Source organism: Anneissia japonica, unplaced genomic scaffold, assembly GCF_011630105.1.
Source record: "Anneissia japonica isolate Jap-2015-1 unplaced genomic scaffold, ASM1163010v1 scaffold199_len4679917_cov187, whole genome shotgun sequence".
Classification (NCBI taxonomy): Eukaryota; Metazoa; Echinodermata; class Crinoidea; order Comatulida; family Comatulidae; genus Anneissia; species Anneissia japonica.
The window spans coordinates 3,197,435-3,221,552 of NW_022686322.1; the positions used below are offsets into that span (position 1 = coordinate 3,197,435).

Consider the following 24,118-nt stretch of genomic DNA (forward strand, 5'->3'; position numbering starts at 1 on the left):
TGTGGATGCACTTATCACAAACTCAAATTCAGATTTACCAAGAGTTTTTAAGTTTAGATCGAGTCAAAGAGGTAAGAACTTACAACATTCAAATGCAACTAAAATAATCTCTTATATCTATTTTCATAAGGAATCTGTTCAAACTATCAAACTTTATTTGACAAAAACCTGTTGTATGCCCATATATAGTCATAATGTGCCTAATATTTGACCATATTAAGGCAAGTTATATGAATCTGTTGATGTGGCATATGTGTTTTCAATGTTGCCTGTTGTCTGACAAACAAAAAATCTGATAGTGTATACATAACTTTATTATCTTGTTTTATTTTTGGTTAACAATTTGATTTTTCATAATTACACTGAATTGAGTCAAAATGAAAATAAAACGGCAACAAAAGAGTATCAAGAACATATATCTTATGTATAAAACAAAAAGACCAACAACAGAATAAATTCAAAAAGTTTACATACATTTACATAACTTGAAATATAATTAGCAATAAATATATTAAAATTACAGCAACATTGTACTTTAAGAAAATTGAGGTATAATTATTTTAATTTTAAACAATGTAATTATAATTTGGCTAAAATTCTATTCTGGCTAAAATTATATTATTGAAATAAATTCATTAGCATTATACAGGTTAGTTACAGGCAAGTTAACAAATGGCTCTCGGACATGATTAAAACTCCTATTTTTTTAATATGCTGATCATTGTCAATTGTTTATCATTATCTTTCAGTTATTGATGACTACACGCTCTCCCTTGGTTGAACTAACCATTTTGAAGAAGATTTGTGATCACCCTAGGTTACTGTCCACCATGGCCTGTCGACAGCTTGGTCTGGCTAGCAATGAAGAGTAAGTACATTATTCTAGTCACCACTAATCAGAAATTTAGTGAAAAGTGAGTAGTAAAGATTTATTAACCAAAAAAGGTTTCCCCATTGTTGCTATATATTATTACTTATTTTCTTTACTATGGTGACGGCCTCATTGTTACCTCCAGATTAATGGATTTGGATGAAGCTAAGGAGAAGGAGTGTGCTGCCAACCTTGTCAACCACATCCCTGATGAACTGCTTCTAGAAGAATCTGGCAAACTCCAGTTCTTAATGGGCTTGCTGGAGACACTCTGTCAGGAAGGTCATAGAACTCTGGTATTCAGTCAATCCCGTAAGATGTTGGATATTATCCAGAAGTTGCTGTGGAGTAGGGTAAGATTAACTATAAATTTATGCATCGGGTACAGCCTTTACTGTTCGTTACAGTACATGTTTGAATTTTTCTTCCATTGTAATCGGATGGTACCTAGGTATTTGTTATTTTTGGCAACTTCTTTACATTCTCCATTACTTAAAACACCATCATGATTAGTTAATTCAATCAATTATCATTTCCTTTAGATTTAAGATAAGAAATCAAGGTAATTTTTTTTACACCAATCCAAATAAATTACATTTAGGGGATTGAACAGCCATAATGTTACCTAATATTTGTATCATCAGCATACATAAATTCAACATCAGAAAATAATTTGACTAATTCAATCACAGGTGTTAAATATGACATTAAACTATTCTAATTTCTAACTTTTAAATTGATATTCACTTTCATAAACAGTGTTAAACTTAAAAAATTATGGAATGTATAATATTTTAAATTAATGCTTAATTGCACTATCTCATAGAATTCTATGTTTTGAAGGACAAGTAAAATCATTTAATTTATAAAGCAATTATAAAATGTTTAAAGCGGGTTGTTTACAATATGTGGCAATGAAAAGCCAAACCAGTCACTTGTCGCAAAAATACAGCGTTAAACAGTAGAGCAAAAAATGTGGTATAGCCGTATTAGTCAGTGTATACTAATGAAACAAATGAGAAGGTAGCACTTTTTTGACCAACAATGAATTTTATTTCACGAGCTTTCTGAGGCAGCATAGCATGTTAGTCAAAAAAGTGCTACCTTCTCATTTGTTGCAAACAGTAGAATGAGAGCTATATATCAAGAAAGAATCATTTAAATCCGACATTTCCTTATGAAGTTACAAGTGTTTAAACATACAACTGTATAAAGAACAATATTTGAGAAATCAACATTCAAAGTTTACAATATTTGGCATTTCTGAGGCAGAAACTGTTGTTTTAATATTGAAAATGGGGAAACTAACAGCATAGCATGTTGTATAGATATGTAAAGTTTAGTTTAGTGAAATAAAATAGATTATTTAAATTTTGACATTCCAGCATGTTTTGGCCATTTTCTCTGAAACACGATTTTGCGACGAGTGACTGGTTTGACTGGTGTTTGCCACATATGTGTGTTTGAGTAAATAAGCATTGTGGGATTGTTTTTAACCCCCTTTTTCAGGATATCAAATTCCTGCGTCTTGATGGTACAATACGGAAGGTGGAAGAACGGGAAAAGTTGATCAAATCCTTCCAAGAGAACGAAGTGTATTCTGTATTCCTTCTCACCACCCAAGTTGGAGGTGTGGGGCTGACACTCACCGCAGCTGACAGAGTTGTTGTTTGTAAGTTTGCTAACTTAAAAATAGATAAGCGACTGTAAATGGTATTAAAGATAATCGCATCCATATCCTGGGGGCTCTCCACCGACCTTTATTAACCCCCTTTGTCCATTATTAAAATGTACTCTTATTATTTAGAGTTTAATAATGTTGTCATCCACCCATTCTTAATTTTATACATCTACAAACCTGCTAATACATGGTATCCTAGATATACTGTATATAGGACCCTTCTAAAAATTTTACAACATTTAGGAGCAGGCTGACGATAATAATGATGATTACCATTCCCATATATTTGTTATTAGTATTTTGTATTTTAATCAAGTGTTTTTAAATATCAATAGTTGATCCACATTGGAATCCTGCGACTGATAATCAGGCCGTTGACCGTGTGTATCGCATTGGTCAAACACGCTCTGTCGTTATCTACCGGTTAATCACTTGCGGAAGTGTAGAGGAAAAGATCTATCGTCGACAGGTCTTCAAAGACTCGATCACACGGCAGACAACTGGCGATAGCAAGAACCCATATAGATACTTTACACGGCAGGAACTCCATGAACTCTTTGTACTGGATGATCCACAGGTGTCCACCACACAGCAACAGCTAGAGGAACTCCACACTGGACATCGAATCACTGACCCTACACTGGATGACCATATCGCCCACCTGTACTCCCTAGGTAGAAATCTTGCCTTTTCTTTTAAATCTATAATAATTGAGTTTTTTATAGAGCCAGTATCTGTGACAATAGGAACTCATAGCACATCAATTTAGAATCGAAATACTTGAACGTTCTTGGCCTTAGCTCATCTTAATAATTACAGGCAACATGTGCATTTAGACAAAATGTTTTTATGGTTCAACCATCATTATCAAGTGAAAGTAGTTACTGTGCTGTTGAACACTAAGCTTATGTATAGCTATGAAAAATTTTTGAGCGATTATGAGATACTGGGAGGAAAACATGGAATTACGCCAATTCTTTTTTTTTTTAAATCTGTATCTCATTAACTGCTCCCAAATTTTTCATCAAATATGCTTCAGTTGTACAGCATATAAAAAAAAAAAATGTTTCCTCCGGAGGCTGGCTTTATGCTTTCTTATTTATAACTACAGCTGTTTTGTAGCTTTTGTGTAACTGTTTTCCCCTTTATTAGGTATTTTTGGATTGAGTGATCATGATTTGATGTTTTCACAAGAGGCAGTTCAAGAAAAGTCTGAAGAACATGAGAGTACCTATATCCACGAGACCGTGAGTGTTTTATGATAATCATGATTTTCTCTAAATTTCATATTCATTCAAATTCAAATTATCTTTATTGCAATCATAATAATAGCATCCGATGGGATTTTTTGCAATGTAATCAACCATCAAAATGGAAACACAGATTAGTATTGTCCCTTAAAAATGACAATGAATAACAAATAACTTTGAAATTAACATGCTCATTTTGTAGTAATATACATATAATACCTTGAGCATAGAAAATGTACTGGAAAATCCAAGCCTCGTAGTGAGACTTAATAAAGCATCACATTATTTCATTTATTTAGGAGGGCCCTGAATATCAGCCAACCTTCTAGGATACGGTGGAAGGGCATCCTCTATAAATATTGTTTTAAAAGAATAAGTTAAAAATAAATATGGTTTATATAAAAAATAAATGAAACAAATAATAATGCTTAACCTACAGGTTCAAAAAGCCCAAAACTTGGTGGCAAGTGAGTGTCAACTGACCCAGCAAATCAAGGAACACTACTCTGACCAAAATGAGAAGGACGGTGAAGGGAACCAACTATCCACCGGTCAGTACCGCGACAGGTTCTCCCTCATGAATCAACTGTCCAGGATGCACGGGGTGGAGGTCCCGGAGCCACAACCTCGTACCAGAGCTCCACCACAACCACCTGCAGCACCGACACATCATCCTTGTAAGTGGAGTAAATAAGTTTGATGATGGTAATTGTAGCAGGGATAAGGGATGATGAATAATGGTTGATGCTGATGGTGATGATGATGATAATGATGATGGGTTGATGATGATGTTGGTTGCACAACTTGTGATGATGATAATTTTAATAGTCTCTATGCTAATAATGTTAGCTATAGAGTACTACATTGTTACGTCACGATACCACCTGATACTACTTTGTTGCTATCGTTGCAAAATGCGTTCGACCCGACGCCATTTTCTCCACTGGCAAACCATTGATCCCAATTTCTAACGTAATTATTAAGATGTTGTATCTTTTTCTTTGTAAATTTTAATTTATTAAATGTGTGTTCGATAACTAATATAATGCAAGCTTTTGTGTGTTTAGTACATTTTGATAGTAAAATATTAGATTTTAAAATGCCTATTCCAGAAAGCCTATGAAGTCATTCAGGCATAATGAACGGTAACCTACGTCTGTTGATAACAAAGAGCTCCAGCTGGCGTCATGACGACACGACTGTGGTACTCTATGTTGTGTTGATTTTTGTTGATTATTCTGGTTTTGATGACAGTAATGACAAGGACGATGGTTGTTGATGATAATAATACTGGTTGTCATGGTAATATTTCTAATAATGCTGGTTATGAGATGGGGATGGTGATAATGGAAATCTTGGTTGCCATAGAGATGATTTTAATATTGATAAACAATATAATATTGATATCAATAATATTGACCACCATATATTACAATATTAATCATCAGATGGTGGAAACATTGGTGAAGTTGACGTGGTTGATGTTGACCTAGATGCAGATGAGATTTCTGAAGAAGATCTAAATAAAACAATGGAAAGCCTCATTCAGGTATTTTAACTCAGATCACATGATTCCAAAGGACTGTTTTGATTGGTTTTAGTATGCATTTATAATTGTTTGTAAAGGCAGTTTTCAAAAAGCGAATATACTTGCACAACACCAGAAACTTTCCTGCAGAATAATTTGCGTGAGCGCTTTGTTATTTTCTACTACATGAGTAAAAAGATCCACGATACACATTTTTATCGAACTTGACGCATCAGTGTCCCATTCTGACGCGTACATTCCTTCATTAGATTCTGTGCTCAGGAGCACATTTGTAATCTTCTCCCAAGCTCTGATTGGCTGCGCATTATTTCGCTTTCCAAAAAGTAGAAACTGTTCAAAAGTGAACAGTCTGGTGTAGGACTCGCTTATGATGACATAAGCCCATATCGCACTGGACTTGGTCAAAATAAGCGAGTCACTGGCTAAATTGACCAAAAAAAATCCAATCCGAACGTCGGTTACAATTCCCTCAGGGTTAAATTAACCAAGCTGAATGGCTAATTTTACCGACCTCAGCCTGCCCAGTAAAACTTACCACGGTCTCGGTTAAACTAACCACGCTTGTCAAGAAGTCCAATCCGAACGTGCAACACGGTTAAAACTTCTTCCATGTTGACACCGCCCGAACAAAACCGGAAGTTGAAGTCACAAAACAATAATATTTTTTATACACAAGGTTAAATCTTGGTAAAACTATGGTAAAACTAACCGCATGAATAATCCAAGTGCGAACAATGGTGAAATGTACCCATGACTTTGGTTAAAGTTACCCTGGTTAAATTTACCATTTTTTAAATCCAGTGCGAACAAGGCTTAATACAGAAATACAGTATTTTTAAATTGTACTGCCAATGTTGTACTCGGTGTGAAAGTTACTATTAGGTGACCATTCTTCTCAATATAATAGAGAGCTTTCGATTTGTTTGACGATGTGACACTAGAAGAGAATCACTCATGCGTGACCGTCCTACCGCGTATTCTATGTTCGCTGCATACGTAGATTTGGCCAGATTGCGTCCTAGTATCCAGGCGATGAGGAGAGCTTAACGTTCTCGCATGCGCAGATGACTTTTAAGTGATGTCATTAAGTTCTTCATCCTGCTGTCATTGTGCAATCGAAAGCTCTCTGAAATTGAAATAAATACACAAATCAATATCGAAAGTTTCAAAAACACTTCTTTATGTGTTAGGTAATTTTTCTTTCTCTTAGATTCAATGTACAGTTATTTAGTTTTTTTATTATTATTATTATTTTTAGATGTCTTGTGTTAAAATAACAATAGATGATAATATTACTTTAAATACAGGATCACAAAGATGGTCAGAATAGCACTCAAGAGATGATCAATGACGATGAAGTCATTGACCTTACTGATGACTCGTACATTTCTACTGACAGCGCCAACAACCCCCAATCCGACCCTCCCAACAGTCACAACTCCGCTAATCGCTATGACAGAGTACACATAGGAGCACCACCGAGGAATGAATTCATCGATCTGACACAAGAGAATGGTTCAAATGCTGGAAGCATGCCAAACAGAAGATCAGTTGAAGACAATAGTGGCACCCTTTCCTATCAATGGTCACCAAGTAGTCTGCATGGTAGGAATACTGATGACAATTCTAAAGAGCTATCAAGTTTGGCTGTAATCAAGACAGAAGAACCTGATGTAGATAACACCTTACTTTTGAACAGTGATCAGTCTGGAGTAGCCAAAGAGCATCAGTTTCACAATGTAGCTGAAACATCTTATAGGTCTGGAGGCTCTCCAGATGACACTCAAATTATTCCCACTGATTTTCCAGATTCGCTTGAAGACCGGTATCCACAGATCAATCCGTTGTCACCAATGATCAAAGAGCACAGTTCTAAAACCTTGATTGTTCCCTCTGATATCAATGTAAAGGGATCTCCAGCATTTGAACATAACTTATTGAAACAAATTAAGTCTCTGTCAGCTCAGAGCAGTCCAGCTTCATCTCAGAGCTGCATTGCTCCTGATTCTGATGTATCTGATTTGTTCCAAGAATCTACAGTGTCAGAGGCAGATATGGAAGCAGTATATGTCGTGGAAGAAAGCGATGAAGAAGATAATGCCAGCTCAGCTGGAAGCTCTAACACTGCCTCACATTCCCTAGATGATCAAATAGTAAATGAGAGTTTTGCCGATATGGATGCTTCACTACAGAATAATCCTGAACATGAAGTGACAACCAAGACACATTTTAGTCAGCAGGAATTAGCACCCAATAGTTCAGATTTCCAACATCTCAATGAAGAAAAAAGTTTGAAAACATTTGATATACAGAAAGATGAAAATCTTGCAGATAGTATTATGGAAACTGAGAAAGAAACAGAGAGTCTGGAGGATGAAGAGGATCAGGATGATGTAGATGACCAAGAGGAAGATGAGCAGGATGATGTGGATGACCAAGCGGAAGATGATCTGGAGGAGTATGATGACGAAGAGGATGATGTCCAAAAGGAGGAGAATGAAGAAAGGCTGCATGATGTCACAGATGATGAATGTGCAGGAGATGAAGTGGGTGATGAAACTCTTTCAGAGAATGAGGATGATGAAAACAGCATGGAGGAATTCATCAATGATGATGAAGAGGAAGAAGGTATTTGATCTTTAAATTAACTTAATATCCCAAAACCAGCATCAGTGGCCAAAAAAAATGAATATTGACTTTTAAATACATTCTTATTCTCCAAATTGTAAGCTTTAAAATGATGGGTCAGTTACTGGAATTTGCGTATTCTTGCCAAAGTTATGAGTATAAGTATTGTGGCTTCTCTGTAGTAAAGTATACAATACTGCAACATTCTAATTATGCTAATTACTCAATAATTAATTAATAAAAATAAAATATTAAATATTAATAATAATTTGGGATGGCAAATGGCTTGACAGACCCTCATGTTTAAGTATTACTCATTGTACATATTCCAAGAATAATATTATAGATAGAAGCTGATACGCCATGAAAGTATAACATTAAATAGTGGCAGATCGTGGAATTCGAAGTACAGCAGTTATTTTATGTCTATGGCACTTTTCAATGGCCGGAGATGGCATTGTCAGACTCAAAATTCGAATAAAATTTTCTTTTGTCAGCCCCCATTTAATTTGGTATTCATATTCCACCAATAAGATTATAGATAGAAGATGATTCCCCACAAACTATAACATCAAACAGTGGTGAGATCATGGAATTTGAATTATAGAAAGAGGGGTGGGGGTTAGAAAGTCAATTTTACAGATAGGGGGATCTGTGGCACCACAAGACATCCGAAAATAGCACTGTCAGACACCCCCTCATTTATTTTTTATTTAGTCAAATTTAGGGCTCGCTCTAATTTTTTAAAATTTATTCAACATCCAGGTAAAAGCAATACAAGAGAAAACATACAAACAAGATGTACATTACCTGAGGATTTCACTATCAAGTGACTTTCCTATGCTAAACATATTTACATAAAGCATACATAAAAAACAAATATAAAAGATTCTAACTGATCACCCATAAAATATTAAATAAAATGCCAGTTAAAACAATTTACAGTTTTTGAAGTCTAGTCAAGGATATTTCATTATTGACAAGTTATGATTAGCAGTAAGGTGTTTATCACACTGTTGTAAGAAAAGAAAAATAATGTAATCATGAAGAATTTGTCAAAAAATCTAGCAGACCCCTACATTTTTTGCAGACCCCCCCTGTGAACCCTTTTGACTTGGCAGACACCCAATTATTTTTTGTGGACCTTAAGTGGTCTGCAGACCCCAGGTTGGAAACTACTGTTTTAATTGTGCTGTATGTGATATGGTTTGTCCGTTTAGATGGAGAGAGTGAGTCTGACAATTCAGGGGAAGAGGAGGAAGAGTACAGCCAAAGTGAGGAAGAAGACGATGCTGAATATCTAGAATTAGTGAAAGAAGGAAGGTAAACATCATGTTGTTGTAGCTATGTTTTGTTCTGATGTAGCAGCATCCATATATATTTTGCAGTGGTGGATCCATGAATTCAAAATAGAGGGAGGCCTAGCGAGGGATTTTCACAATTTTGTTTTCAAAAATTTGGGGGTGCTTGGGTTGCCTCTCCACCCCATTCTCTTTTGTAAATATGACACTTTTCTTTTTAATTATGGGTGGAAGGTTTTTCCTGCTATGCATTAACTTGGGGTGTGCTTAGTCTTTCACTTCTAGTGTCGGTAATCAAATTGACGATGCAGCCCCCTTAGATCGTTGTAAGAATACGGTGGAATTGTCCCTAACACAGACCTATTGCGTCTGCATTTAACTCAAACGCACCTGACAACAAATCACGCCAGGCTGCATCACATGGTGCTGAGTTGGCCTTTACACTTGCAGTGTGTTTTCCCTACTGTTATGGCTTGTGGCATGTTTATCTTAGTGTGAAAAAATAAATTCACTCATCAGCGTATGACCAGCTCCCAAAGACTCCAAAAACAATAGTTTATTATTAAGATTTGTATTTTTAAAATAATTTTAACATACTTTTCAGTTAGGTTTTAGTGATTTATATTTTACAGGAATGTTCTTCAATATGTCATCTTTTGTAAAATGCAAAAACCTGAATATTGTTCAAAATTCTGATTCTCAAGTTTTGAGTGCTTGTCTGAAAAAAAAAATTGCAACATACGGCAGGTTTTATAGTAGAATACTTTCCATGTTGATATTTTCAACCACCCTCATGTGTCTGGATTGTACTGTATAGGAAAATTCAGTTGTTAAGGCGAGAATTTTTTTTATACCTTGGTTCACAAACTATTTTTTTTACAGATCGGAGAACGGGAAAAAAATGTTCTTATTTAGCAAATGGTTTTGTCAAAAACATCAAAATAGAGGAGAGAATAAAAATAAAACTTTATTATTGAATGTAAACAGTGTAGTAATGGGATGGTTAAATGCTTTAAATTTATATAATTAGTGAGAAATATACATATCTTATTTTTGGAGATTTCAAGACATAATAAAAATAAATAAAAAATTTTACTTTTTTCTGAAATTTCCATTTTTCCTGTGGTGATGGGTGTGCTGATTGGCCAAAAGTTTTATTTTTAATCAAAAACACCATTATTGGCGGGCAGCAAGTTAGGTAAGCAAGGTATAAAAAAAAGTCTTGCCTAAGTGTTAATCTTAAGGATTACTGTAAAGTACATCTATAAATAACTCATTTTCCCTCTTTTTGCAGGAATCACGAGAAAAGTGGAAACATGAAAAAAGCCTTGAAATGCTATTTACATGCTTTGGAGATACAAAGCAATGACAGGTCGCTCCAGTTGCATGCTTACAAACTGGCCCACACTATCAAGAAATCACAGAACAATCAGCATTGACCAGAAACAACTCATATAATATCAAAGTGACCAGCAGCCAAGGTCTACAGCAATTCACCCATAGTGATTGAAGGAGTGTACAATACTAACTATAATATTTCTGTTACAATCTTTTGGGAACATACTGTACAAGAAGTGGTGGTTTAAAGATTTACCAAACAGGGAGCCAGTATCTCTGGGCTGACCCAGACCATTTGAAGTTTGACCCAGGGGGAAGTTCCGACAATTTAGGAATTAAAAAAAAAAAACTATCTGAATTTTTGACTGGTAAGCGTTGTTATCATGTATGCTATACACTGCAAAACTGCATATCTGATCATGCATTCTAGAGACTTGTACCTGAATCATTTTACATTTTTTCTACATTACATTTTAATAGGCTGTAAATTTTCATGAATATTCATCAGTACAGATATGAATATTTAATCTACAAATTTCTTTCTATCAGAACAATGTGCTAATAATAATAGCAATTAGAAAAAAAATACTGTAGATTTTGTAGGGCTTTCCAATGAGAAAAAAATGTTGGGATTGTATAAAAGTATATTTCTGCTGCCCAGCAATAGTTTATGTGACTAAATCTGTTCTGTCTATCTTGAGTATGCAATACAGGTCAAGCTACGCCCAGGGTGTCGGGTGAGTACTGTAGCACTTAGTGTTGTGGGTAAGACTTAATAATTCTTCCATCATGTGTGTATTATAATGCCAGTGTGCTTCCTTATCCATTTTCTGATGCTACTTTGCACACACCTTCCAACCACCTTCCAACCACAAAAGCTTTTTATGGGGCAGTGTTAATTTGGATTATTCTCAGCTTTGATGTTGTTCTTGTTTCCAATAGTTTTGCACAAAAGAGCCAGTGTGTCTTGTTGAGTATCAGGCAACTCTAGTTTAACAACAGCATGCCACCTTTCGGACCTTTTGAATCATGGTTTCCCATATTTTAGAAATTAAATTTGTACTAGTATAAACTGTAGTTAACAATCAGCACATTCCCAGCTAGCACAACCACTTTCTCTTTGTGCCTTGTCAAAACCTCTATATATGCCACTTACATAGAGAGTTGAAGGGTTTTTATTATGGCAAGAAAATGTATCTGTGGATTTCTTAGATGAAGTTATGTTCTCTTTTTTTACCTTTGTCTTCATTAGATTTTTAGGTCATTTTTTAGCATGGAGTACATTTTCCATCCACAGCATCCACTAGCAATTCCTTGAGCCTCACTGTTTTCAGCCAAAGCAAATGGGCCGTAAAACCCCAACCCATGCAAAACCGATTTAACTTAACTAACCTTAACCCAACAAGAAAGTTAAGTTTATGCTTCTCAAAAAAAAATGTTCAGTGTGCTGAACTTAAAAAAATATCTATACAGTATAATTTATAATTTTTTTTTATATTAGTAGTAGTGTTAGTGGTTCATACCATGTTGGTATGTTTAATATATAAAAAACAAAACATAGCAGAATAAATTAAAATATTCTTGAATAATCTGGTCTGTAAGCTGTTTTATTTTCAAAAATAGTACAAAACATTCAATGTTTTTTTGAGCACTGCACAAAAACCACTGGTTTAAATGGTGTTTTCTTCTGGTACAACCAATCATCATACCAATTTGTACTGTAAAACCTTGAATAGAAGCCCAATGGGCTTAATCTCGACTGAGATAGTTGTCTCGTCTCAGATCTCTAGAAGAAGCCCATCTCTAATTGAAGCCCACCTCTTTGGTTAGCAAAAGCAGCCTTGAAAAGAAGCTAATAGGCTTTTTTCGAGATAGTACTGTACATAAAACTATACATGAATTTCAAAGAAACAAAATAAATTTAAAACATACTAGGTTTGTACAGTAGTTTAGGTGATTTAATGCCAGTTAAATACACTACTTGATACAGATTGATGTTACAGTGGCCCTATTCATTGTTTTATAGTACTGTAGTTATTCCAAAATTTACAGGGGCGGATTGCTATAAAACGGTCTTAACTGGTAGTCTTAACTTCTCGAATAAAGCCGACTTTATCACTTAGACGGTCTTACTAAAGTCATTCCTTTAAGACCATTGCTTATAAAACAGTCTTCCCTAAGACCGCTTTGAGTATTGAAATGCAAACAAGCACTCCCTGGTAACGTAAGATTGGGTTTGCCATCATGCGTGCTCGATGCACGTAAATGTATTGAAATGAATGTAATGTTGCTTCCAGTCATATAGGGGGTGCATAATCAAGGAAAAAATAAATGTCTCAGGGCATTTATTCAAAGGTGTTTATTCCAAATAAGGGTCCAGAGGGGGAGGCATTTATTTGAATAAATACAGTATGTACTATTTCCACACAATTTCCATGGCAAATTTACTTAATTTATGGACATAGTTTTCACCATAAAACCACAATGGTTTTATGTGTGGAACAGGCAGTGAAATGAATGAATGAATGAGAAGTGTGCTCTATTCTGATTCGTCAGTTGCTAAGTTTGACACTGGAAAGGTCCATTCTCCATAGCAACAGTTTATATATCTTCAATGCAACAGAGATGGTTGTAACAACTCTACACAGTAACTAATGGATCTGAATCAACCTTGGAAATAATAATATCAACTTTACCCTCCAAAATCATCTCCAGTTTTTTTTTTAATATTTTCAAATATGCACGTTCACTGTTGCTGTGGTTACTAAGAATGACACTTATACCCTGTGAATTGATTTCTAGAATGTCATGGTGTGACATTTCACCAGTGATATAGAGATCAGCTGGGGCACTCATCAAAACACTAGAACCCGAACCAGCACACACAGCAACCTTCTTCACCATAGACTCTGAAAAGAAATGTCAAAGTCGAACTAATGTTAATGTAAGAATAGTTTTCAATCAAGGGCACATGGCAATAACATTCATAGTAAGAGCAATAATAAAACAATATCATTATGATGAGAATGTTTAACACTTTTTCCATGTGTAAAGGAAAAAAATTCTTTTACACACTAAATAAATTTAAATTCCTTTAAATATTTAATCTCCTTTAAATTTGTGAGAAAGGAAGTAAATCCTGATTTTTTTTTTTCAGACACTTCAATGGTTCAGCATATCACTCTTTTTCACCTTCTCATCCCCTGAAAAACAGGAAAATTCTGTATAAATCATACCTGAGTTCTTGCCTCTTCCATAGGCCACACTTAAAAAGTCAACACCTAAATGTTTCTTAGTACTGTTTATGATGTCGTGTGTGGAACGATTTGCATGTAAGGTGTTTATTCTTCCCATGCCTGCACCTGGAATTGCAGCCTGTTTCAAGAAAACAAATTAAAAAATTAACACAACTGTGTTAATATCAATTAGACATAGCTTGGACATCCCTTTTGAAAATCATTAACATCATTAAATTAAAAAAATTGAAATAAAATATGGGTTTTTTTTTTTTAAATATAGTTTTATTTTAATGATCTAAAAATAAGAAAACTTGTGAATAAAACAAGGCTAAATCACAATTGACAGATGTAAATGACATGCCTTTTCCAGTTGTGTAATTTGTGTTGTTTTACTCGCGTTATACTGAGAAATCACATCCACAACACTTGCAAGACTGGCTGATTGGCAAGCAAAGCTCATTGAAAGTAATTCTGAAGTTGGTTTTTGTTTAGTAGCTGCTTGATTATAAAGCTGCACAGTTCTTAGAGAAAAAAAAAAGATTCAAATTAATTTTATTACACAAAAAGAAACTTGTGGCTGTCAAATGTTAAAAAGCTGTATTATCCACAGGATCTTAAAATTTTAGTGCATTTCAGGATGAATGCAGAATAAACAAATAAATGTAAAAACATGAAAGGGACAATTTGAATAATATATTTCAACTGTCCATACAGTAGCTTTATAGAATCCTTTTCCTGAAACTGATAGTAGCTAGCTGAAGAATAAATTTTCTTCTTACTCAATGGTCACGTACCATTTCAGTTTAAATGGCATTCATTGATTTGTATAGCACCCTCACTTGTTCAGTTATCCCTACAATTAAAGACTACTTTTGGTTTCCTGTTCTTTTGCAGGTTTGGTCTTCAATTTTAGAAAAAAATATTTTTCGTTGATAAAAATAATGTGTTCATCCGGGTAACAAAAAGTGGTCATTAATTGGAGGAGTTAATTGGAATAAATAATAGCGACATTGGTAAAAAGTAGTGTTGTTTACTCGTAAAACTTCCAATTGAGATATCTGAAAAATCTCACTAAAGTTTAGCATAAAAAAACTTCATATCAAAATCAGGGGTCCCAATTGTCTTGGAAGTCGCCTACCACACTCCTGTGAATGACCATGAATCTGCAGGAAAATAACCCATCTTCCACAAATTCACAATATTTACATGCTTTTACAACTGTATTACCAATTTTCTCATGGAAGTCCGCACAAATGGGTATCGTCAACCACAACAAATTATAATTAAACAGATCTCCTGGATGTTTATTCTTCCAACTTAGGACCCCTACAAAATAAATCAAACTTTAATACCAAAAAAAAAACTGGATACTAACTTACTGAATATTGCATTTGCTGGCTAGGTCCTGTTTCAACTTCACTGCTACAGATGAGTCCAGTTCTCTAACATCAACGTGGTTGTCCTCAGCAGCACAATGTTCTCTTGACTTAGCAGTTGCTGTAAAAACTTCTATATCACCACTTCCTGTATTAAAAACATTTTGGTAAACAAGATAAACCAATTGGCAAATAGCATCTGAAGAAGCCAAAATTTGTGTCAAAACACTAAAATTACAGCTAGAAAGGGGATCCCAAGTTTATAGCTATTTTGGTTTTACTGTCATTTTGGTAAAATTCCATCTTGATAACATTCTTAATTCCAGGGGTCTCAAGTTGAAAGGAGTCACTTCCATGAGATCTGTTTAATGAGCTTTCCTATCTCATCTAATTTAATTGTGCTGGGCATGGATAACCATCACTGATTGTCTGTGAGAAAACTGATAATATTAAAGTAGCAAAAAATGTGAACTTATGAATTTGCTGGAGATGGGTTATTTTCTTGCTTGCTGGACAGGGGTGGCCCCAGCCCCGATGAAAAAGTGAGCATGGTTAAAATATCTCGAAAGGGGGCGGGGGCAGCTCTCCCTGCTGGTGCCAACCCTGTAATTTTTATAAAAGAGTGGCCTTCCTGGATCCATGAGTTTAAAAGAATGGGACATGATTACAAAACAGCGACTCCACTCCACTGGAATATCAGTAAGTAAATGTCCCATACCTGGGGCAGCTGCAAGCCAATCTGTTAGGCCATCTTTGACAACATCGTAGGCTGTGTGAGGCGAGTAGACAGCGATACGATTCTCAATAGCTTTAACAATGATACGTTCTTTAAAGCTGGCCATAGTGAGTCGCTTCAGTGCACCAAAAATTGGTGGATGGTAAGACAGGATCATGGATGATTTTCTAAGAATTGCTTCTTCCAAAACATCTTCTGTCAAATCATTGGTCATAAACAATGTACTGACAGTGTGGGGTGGGGTAGGTTCCACAAGCAACCCTACGTTGTCCCAGCTCTCCGCCAAAGAGGGCGATGCAAGTTTGTTAAGACGGTTGACACATTCTTGCAAGTTCATGTTCATTGATGATGTTGATGTAGACAGTCGTTGCTCCTTTAGGAATATGAAAAATATTGACATAAATCAGGGCAAACAGACTGTAAAATAGGCCAGTGCAAATATTTCACCTGATTCTAATTAATAAAAATTAATTTCTATTGATTGCCTGCCTTAGATCATTTATAGTATGTTCATATCAGTATATCGAATAAATGACACTACTGTTTTGACACACACAGTCTCTAGGCCTTGCTTAGGCCTGGTTAGCAACTTCAGCAGCAAATATTGGCCGGAGCCAGACACAATCCAGCTACAGGCAGCAGTAGTAGCAGAGTGGTGCTTTATCCACGCCTAGCCTACTCACTTGAAATTAATAGTTAAAAACAGCCAAAAATGTATGCTAGCAATAATATTTATTTCTTACACTGCTGTAATTGTTGATCAAATTAGGTCGAAGTTGCATACAATATGACCTGTAAATTCTAATAAACGCCCTTCTCATCGCTCTCGGTCGCACATGTCTTGCCGATTGTTTATACACAAGAAGTTGTTGATCGTATGACGTCACATGGGACAAAGGTCAGGTCAGAGGGAAGATGCAAAAAACATATCTGTAGTAAAGCAGGAGGGTAGGCTATCAGGCACACGCTTCTGGCAACCACTTGCAAAATAGTATCATCTAAATTGACTTCTAAAGAAATTGTGCGAGTGCTGTCCGCAGTAACACACATCAGTTTTATTGAACTAACATTCCAGTGGAAATTTGGCTTAGAACCAAAGATGGAAGATCTGGGTAAGTGATTGAATTTTAGGCTTTTAAAGTCATGAATGCAGGACACTACTTCCGGAGTTCTAGGCCTCCTACCACCGCACCACCAGTCAATGAACCGTTTAAAAACTCGGCTGTGACACATTACCTCCCTGCCAATTGCTGTTTACAAACAAGGCCTAAAAGCAGAGGCTGCAGAGAGAAAGGATTAGGCATATGCCTAGGGCTGATACATATCCTACTCCCTCGCCTACTTGGAGGCCTGCTTTTAGATAGTAGAGCACTCAAACTACAGTTTATTTATAGAAACCAGCAACATTTTTTTTCTCAGAAGGCTGAATATTTCAGGCTTAAAATGTTCTTATTTTGTTCTTGTTTTACACACTCTTTTGAAGATAGAAAATTATTATTGTAGCCTATATCAGTATACAGTATTGCTTTACTGTATTATAGAAGGCATTGTATTACATAGACACACCTGCCACACATAATTATTAATAGGCCTTTTTCACGAATCGGTAGACATCTTGAAGTGATGACAAACATTGCGAATCAGCGGTACGTAACCAACAGAAATAAGATAACATTTTGGGCGGATTTTTTGACATCATCTTATTTAAAAAATCATAACTCTATAACGGGGCGTCGTATCCAAAAAAAATTTCCAGCAAAATGTTCTTAAAAGACTAGTCTACACCACTACAGGTATATGATTGAGAAAAAAAATTGAAAAATTGTTTTGACCTCTGAAATCAAGATTGAAAAATAAAAGCCTATCTCAGTAGTGTATTAAAATAGGTATATGCATTACAGTGCTGTAGTGCTAGTAATACTCTGAACTAGCATTGTTTTAGTTACCATATGAGAGTTTCCTGTGTTAAAAACATGATTTACTATACTATACCTCTTTATAAAACATAACTTGTACTTTATAATAAGAGAAATATGTATATTATCGCTACTTGGAACAGTAACAACTCGAAAGTCCTATGCTACTGCACTGTAATAGACTACTAAGATAGGCTTTTCTTTTTCAATCTTGATTTCAGAGCTCAAAAAAATTTTTCAATTTTTTTTCAATCATATAGTGGTGTAGACTGGTCTTTTAAGAACATTTTCCTGGAAACATTTTTTGGATACGACGCCCCGTTATGGAGTTATGATTTTTTAAACAACATGATGTCAGAAAATCAGCCCAAAAGCTTATCTTATTTCTGTTGGTTACGCACCGCTGATTCGCAATGTTTGTCGTCACTTCAAGATGTCTACCGATTCGTGAAAAAGGCCTATGAATGTACAGATTTGTTGGTTTTGTACTTAGGTCCCTGGGGAGAATTCCATAATGTTGCAGCTGTAATCAGCACATGGTTGTGTTTGAACCTACAGTACCAGGTATCCACTTGTACTCCTGGGTGGAGAGAGACAACAGTAGATAAAGTGCCTTGACCAAGGACACAAGCTACTTGCACAGCGAAAGATTCAAACCTCTGACCTCAAGGTTGGCAGTCCAAGCCACAACCGATGCGCCAACCACTTGGCTGGTATTCCTGGGGAATTATTGGTTTTATCATAAATAACATGATAATCAGGAAATCCTTGTGGAAAGAGCTGTGACATGTATTTTGTTGTATTTGTCTTTTCTCTTCTTTATTCTAAATTGGACTACTTTTTTGTCTGAAACAGGTTAATGAACTTCTTTTAATGCATAATTGGATATCCTTTTTTTTTTTTTATTGTAGAATAAATGTTGAAATATATCCATGTTCATAAATTTGCTAAAGTTTAAATTTCTTCAAATATGATTTAAATAATGTAGAATTTTTTGTCTTTGAGCGCTATCACACTGGCATCACTTGATACAGTAGGGATGGGTTCATGTACATGACATTTCGGTAGGTTATATTGCAGTTTATTGGAACATGCAGTTAGGTCATAATAATACTGCTGAAATTCTATCAGCAGTTTTTTTGTGCAAGTTTTTAAAATATTATAATTATATTTCTATATTTTTCTATAAATATGAGTATTTTAAGGCAAGACTTTTTTTATACCTTCTTTAGTGAACCCGCCAAGTGAAAATATTGATGATTTAAAATTAAAAAAACTTAAATTTGTGCACCCGCCTCCACGAAAAAGTGGGAATTAAAAAAAAAAATATCTAAGTTTTTCTTTATTTTTATTACACCCTCTGCTGCCTTGAAATCTCTGATAAGATATGTATTTCTTCATATTTATATCAATTTGAAGCATAAACATCCTATTTTACATTTACCAATAAAATTGTTATTATTTTTTCCTCCGCTTGGATGATTTTGGCAAAACTGTTTGCTAAATTAAGAAAACAAAATTTTATTTTTATTTTTATTCTGCTGTTTTCTGATAATCTTTAAAAAATAAGTATGCGATACAATAAAAGAAGTCTCGCCAAAGGAACCATATCTCATAGCTGTATTTTTTTGTCACCCTTGTGACAATAAAAAAAAAAAAAAAAAGTTTTATCGTATCATTCATATCGTTTTATGGGATACACAACTTGCAAGTGCCATCAATTTCAGATGCGAGACTGTTCATTGGTTTTGGGTAACAATGATAAGCTTGTCTTTATCTGAAGCTCCCATATATCATGTCAAAGTGGAATCTGACTCCCAAGTTTTGATATTGATAATTGGATGGGAAGCATTTCATGTACTGTACCTGTAATTCATCATGTGATATTCCAACAAGAGAAACTGTTTAGAGATTACTGTACAGGAAGATATTTTCAGTCATATTATTTCATGTTTTTTTTTTGGTTTTTTTTTTAACAGGCCAAAAACAAGTTTTTTGCCTGTCCCTGGACATCTCAATACTGTATGATAGGCTTTTTTGGGCAAAAATATATTTTCTTTACAAGAAGAATCTCAGAATGACTGTATACCCTTGTATGATGGATGCCACTTTTCAAATTGCTTGAACCAAACAATCATAAATTCTCTGTCTTTATTAAACTCTTTTCCAAGGATTTGGATCGTATTTGATACTACTGATTTCTGGTATTTCTCTTGGTTTTTTTGTGCTGAGAGATTTTCCTTGATTTAAAATTCAACTTGGTTTGTACTGTATAATAAAGCCTAAATTATATAATATTTTTTTGTAATAGTCATTCATTGTTAATGTTAAACTAGATGAATAAGGATCACAGACATTTAGTGAAAAGTTCACTTTTGTGTCACTACCCACTCAATAAGTTTATTGTATTTACCAGGTACACAGTATCGTATATTGTATATTTTTGGCAAATAAGTAAATACCTGTCACACTCCCCTATGTACTACTGTATGCTGTACTCCATGGTGTTATCTTGAGGATAATACAGTACATGAAACGTATTGACCCCTTGACATTCATGTTTTATGTAGTATGACCGACATGAATAATGTTATTGATTATTACTTTATAGCTTTTTCCGTCACTGACTTTTTCCCGTTTTTATGAGGTAGAATAGACATGACTCTTTTAAGTAAACAAATGAGAATGCATTTACCTGTAATTAGAGCAGAGGGCCATTGATAGGGAAAAAAAACACCTATAGAATTCTATCTGCAGTATTCTATATACAGTACAGTATGTCTTCCATTAATGTTTACACATAGACAATTTTGTGGTTGTTGAATATTTGCATACTATAGTATAGTTCTACTGTGTCTGTTGAATTCAGACATGACAAAAGGCTTCAGACAATGTTGCAGGATAACTTTACACCCAAATATGTTGCCCTCATTCAAATCAATCCACAATTCTACAAATTTTAGGTCTGCAAAACATGTTATTCAAGTCTGTTAGAACCCAATCACACTTATTAGTTACATCAGCTTAGGACCGGCTCAGGGCCAGCATTTAGTGTGAACAGTCAATCAATTTTAAGCTGACTCAAAGGCGACCTTAAAGTTGGCTCTTGTCCCAGCAATGCATTGCCAGGGCCGAATCATCTTCATATCTGAACATAAACCAAACGTGTCGCCAAGGTCACCTTTCAGTCAATTTTGACACCTGCTGTATACTATAACATTTCATGCAAAAACCCTGCGCAAAGGAGGAAAGTGTGAATATGTTCGCATTGCAATCCTGAGTAGATCTTAAAATACTAACTGCGAACGAACAGTCGTTTTAAGTCAGACGTAGTTAAAGCGGCCTTGAGGGCCAATATAAGATTAATATATATAATTACTGTAGGCTCTTGGTTGGCAGAAGTTTTAATTTAAGGTATGCTGTAACTTATAGTAATTTTTAAATTATCAAATTAACAAATGATTTTATGTTTTAATACATTTAAAAAGCATTATTAGTTTAAATTAAACTCGCATTAAGTTAACAAAATAAAACTGTGTTGTTGTTGTTGTTGCTGGTGGTAGTGTTGCTTGGATCAGACATTGAACACCGAAATATTCCTACCATATCCTGCCAAGGGATTTGACTTTGATGATTAGCGGTTGTACACGGAAGTTGTTGGGGTATGTTGCAGTTGAACTTAAGTATTAGGAGGACCCAAAAACCTGTGCACATAAAAGCTCAAATTTCGGGGGGGAAAAAAAAAAAGTAAGTTTAATGTGACCGGCTTAATACATTACTTACTGTAGAACAAAAAAATCTTGATTTTATATAACATATATGTTTTACTGTTGAATCTGGACCTCTTTTGAGACCAATATGTATACATACCATTGAAAGAGATTTTTAAAATGAAGATTTGAATTCAAAAGGTACAGTCAGTGCCTCATCACAGTTGAGATGTTTTTTTTTAATTATTTAATTTAGATAATAAAAGTTTACTTACAATAATAAATTATTAATTTATTAATAAAAAATATTGTAATAAAAATAGTAATGAGATTTCTAAATTCTTTCTGTGAGTGTGAAGTGCTCATTAAATCTCATCTGGTGCCATTAAAATTCCAAATGTGCATACTATGATACTGTACTGCCTAGGCTCGTATACAGTATAATAGGACTTTGAATCAATATTTTGACAACTCCTTGTAGTTTATAAACATAACATTTGTTTTTATATTAGTGTGGACTGGAGGGTATATTAAGTTTGTCATAATAAACTTGTGTTAAATCAACATTACTGAAGTGTCATAATTACTGTAGGAATAAGATTCATTGCAATGATTTCCATCATTTTATATATTTTACTATATATTCTAAACCTTGCCAGATCACTATCTGTAAATATTCGCTCTTGTGCAATAATTACCCTGGCTTCTGGACCCCATTGGAAATAAGTCTGGTGTACAATCACTAGACTTAATGGGTCATCCAGGCATTCAATTAATTATTCATCTCCCTTTTTTTATGTTCGTTCTCAAAATGTTATTGTTATGTGTGTGATATTGAATGCAAAATAAATCAAATCAAATCAAAATCATGTGAACAACATTAATCATCCAAAACTCACAAAAATTGATAATTAAAAAAAAATATTAAGTCACTCCAAAAATAAATCAAGAACCACATCAACGTTGATAATTATTGCTTTCAGTATGTGGCATACAATTCTCAATTAGTTTTACTTCGTTCTAAGAAGAACTGTTTGGATTGTAATATTTCCCACAATTAATGTTAACATCATGTGAATCATTATCAATATTCTTTTTACTATGAAGTTTCTTAAATTTGGTGGCAGAAATTGAAGTTTAAGAGCTGTATGTGTAATAACTTTAAAATTCTACAGTACTTATTATTTTAAGTAATTAGTAGTGTAGATGATTGTGTAAGGCAATGATGATGGTTAGGATGGTATAGGCCTACAGTAACATTAAGAAATTGTTACAATATAATATTTATGCTAATAATATTATTAACAATAAACAATTCTCAATAATTAACAGTTATATATAGATCTTGATTCATAATAAAGATAGATTAGTAAACTATGATTCTCATTTTTTAAAGTTATTGCAAGATTCAGTTTAGTATGAATAGGAATGTTTAAAATACACTACAGTACCACAATTATTCAAGGAGTGTTTAAATACAGTTGGTATATTTCTGACTATTACGGTATTATAAAAGCACTTAATCCCATTATATTGTACTAGACAGAATTTTGGCTTCAAATATCATTTTGTTCATTTGCTTTGACCTGGCATAATTCCAAATGTAAAACAAGTTTCTAGTGGCATTAAGTTTTAGTTTTGAATCTACATGTAAAAACATTAAGTACATTTAGCATGCTTTTATGCGTCTCTTTTTTTCTGATGATTTTTTTTTCAGGATAAATAGAGTACAGTGAATGATTATCATTGTAATTTAAATGTTTTGGAAAACTATTTCCAGGTAAAAACATTTCTTTTTCAATGTACTTTGAGTTGGTGATGATTAAAATTTCCTATGACGACACTTCAATACTCACTTCAACTTCAAAATATTTTCTTAAGGATTTTTTTGGGAAATTCTCAGAAAATATATAAATACAGGAGCTAGGTTATACTGTAAATTAAATATTATCAATCTGTACAAATTATGGCTTCATTTCTTACAAACAATTCATTGTAATGGCAGTATATAGTATAGTTTTTTCAGTGTGCTATACAAAGACAGTGTTTTATATTTTCACAGATTCAGTATGTATATAGTCCATGGCCCTTCATAAGGACACTATGTCACTGAGATTGCTGCTACACAAAGAAAACAAAAACAAAATGTTTCGGGAAATAATACAGTTGAATGTGGGCGGCCTAGAATCACATGACCTATGATGTTGGAATCTAGGCCTGGCATGGTGCTGGATTCTAGGTTCGGTAGGAATCCACAAACTAGAGTATAATTCTTTTTGATGAGCCAATTACTGAGGACACCCACTCATCAGTCAGTCGTTGATGTGATTGTTAAATCTGCTAATACTCCCCTCAAATATAACTGCCGGAAATGCTGTTGAATTCATAGTCTCCCTAATTGACCTAATTTACATGTTTTTAACTGATTTGAGCAAACGTAATGACTTCCAAAAATATCTTCAATAAATCTTTTGTAAATTCAGGGCATTCATTAGATTCTCATAGTGGTGTTGCTGTAAACAA

At 34.3% G+C, this 24,118-nt stretch overlaps 3 protein-coding genes across 3 annotated transcripts in view; 2 read left to right on the plus strand and 1 right to left on the minus strand.

Annotated features, from left to right (window-relative positions):
• LOC117116044 (DNA excision repair protein ERCC-6-like) overlaps window positions 1-12,207 on the plus strand; it is a 19,577-nt gene extending 7,370 nt beyond the window's left edge. The window contains exons 10-20 of the mRNA XM_033259986.1: window positions 1-71; window positions 750-868; window positions 1,017-1,224; window positions 2,381-2,543; window positions 2,888-3,226; window positions 3,705-3,799; window positions 4,242-4,479; window positions 5,251-5,351; window positions 6,659-7,979; window positions 9,200-9,302; window positions 10,575-12,207. The exon at window positions 1-71 is cut by the window's left edge and continues 41 nt beyond it. Of these exons, the coding sequence (XP_033115877.1) occupies window positions 1-71; window positions 750-868; window positions 1,017-1,224; window positions 2,381-2,543; window positions 2,888-3,226; window positions 3,705-3,799; window positions 4,242-4,479; window positions 5,251-5,351; window positions 6,659-7,979; window positions 9,200-9,302; window positions 10,575-10,719 (2,903 nt within the window). The 3' untranslated portion in view covers window positions 10,720-12,207. The remainder of the gene's footprint in view (window positions 72-749; window positions 869-1,016; window positions 1,225-2,380; window positions 2,544-2,887; window positions 3,227-3,704; window positions 3,800-4,241; window positions 4,480-5,250; window positions 5,352-6,658; window positions 7,980-9,199; window positions 9,303-10,574) is intronic.
• Window positions 12,208-12,957: 750 nt separating this feature from the next.
• LOC117114347 (NIF3-like protein 1) lies at window positions 12,958-16,839 on the minus strand. The gene is made up of 6 exons (XM_033257997.1): window positions 16,713-16,839; window positions 15,952-16,342; window positions 15,237-15,381; window positions 14,219-14,378; window positions 13,855-13,993; window positions 12,958-13,527 (listed from the first exon to the last, which is right to left on the minus strand). The coding sequence occupies exons 1-6, from the start codon at window positions 16,788-16,790 to the stop codon at window positions 13,259-13,261; spliced, it is 1,182 nt and encodes a 393-aa protein (XP_033113888.1). The 5' UTR covers window positions 16,791-16,839; the 3' UTR covers window positions 12,958-13,258.
• A 49-nt stretch (window positions 16,840-16,888) lies between these two features.
• The window catches only part of LOC117116053 (leupaxin-like), a 36,239-nt gene continuing 29,009 nt past the window's right edge, over window positions 16,889-24,118 (plus strand). The window contains exon 1 of the mRNA XM_033259998.1: window positions 16,889-17,081. Coding sequence (XP_033115889.1) covers window positions 17,069-17,081 — 13 coding nt within the window. The 5' untranslated portion in view covers window positions 16,889-17,068. The remainder of the gene's footprint in view (window positions 17,082-24,118) is intronic.

What these genes read in the sequence shown, in the direction of transcription:
- LOC117114347 (XM_033257997.1), bottom strand. Translation starts at nt 16,790, where the DNA reads ATGAGAAGGGCGTTTATTAGAATTTACAGGTCATATTGTATGCAACTT. An exon ending in TGATCAACAATTACAGCAGT is followed by an intron (nt 16,343 to 16,712) that starts GTAAGAAATAAA and finishes ATATTCCTAAAG; the next exon opens with GAGCAACGACTGTCTACATC. An exon ending in GCCAGCAAATGCAATATTCA is followed by an intron (nt 14,379 to 15,236) that starts GTAAGTTAGTAT and finishes TTTTTCTCTAAG; the next exon opens with AACTGTGCAGCTTTATAATC.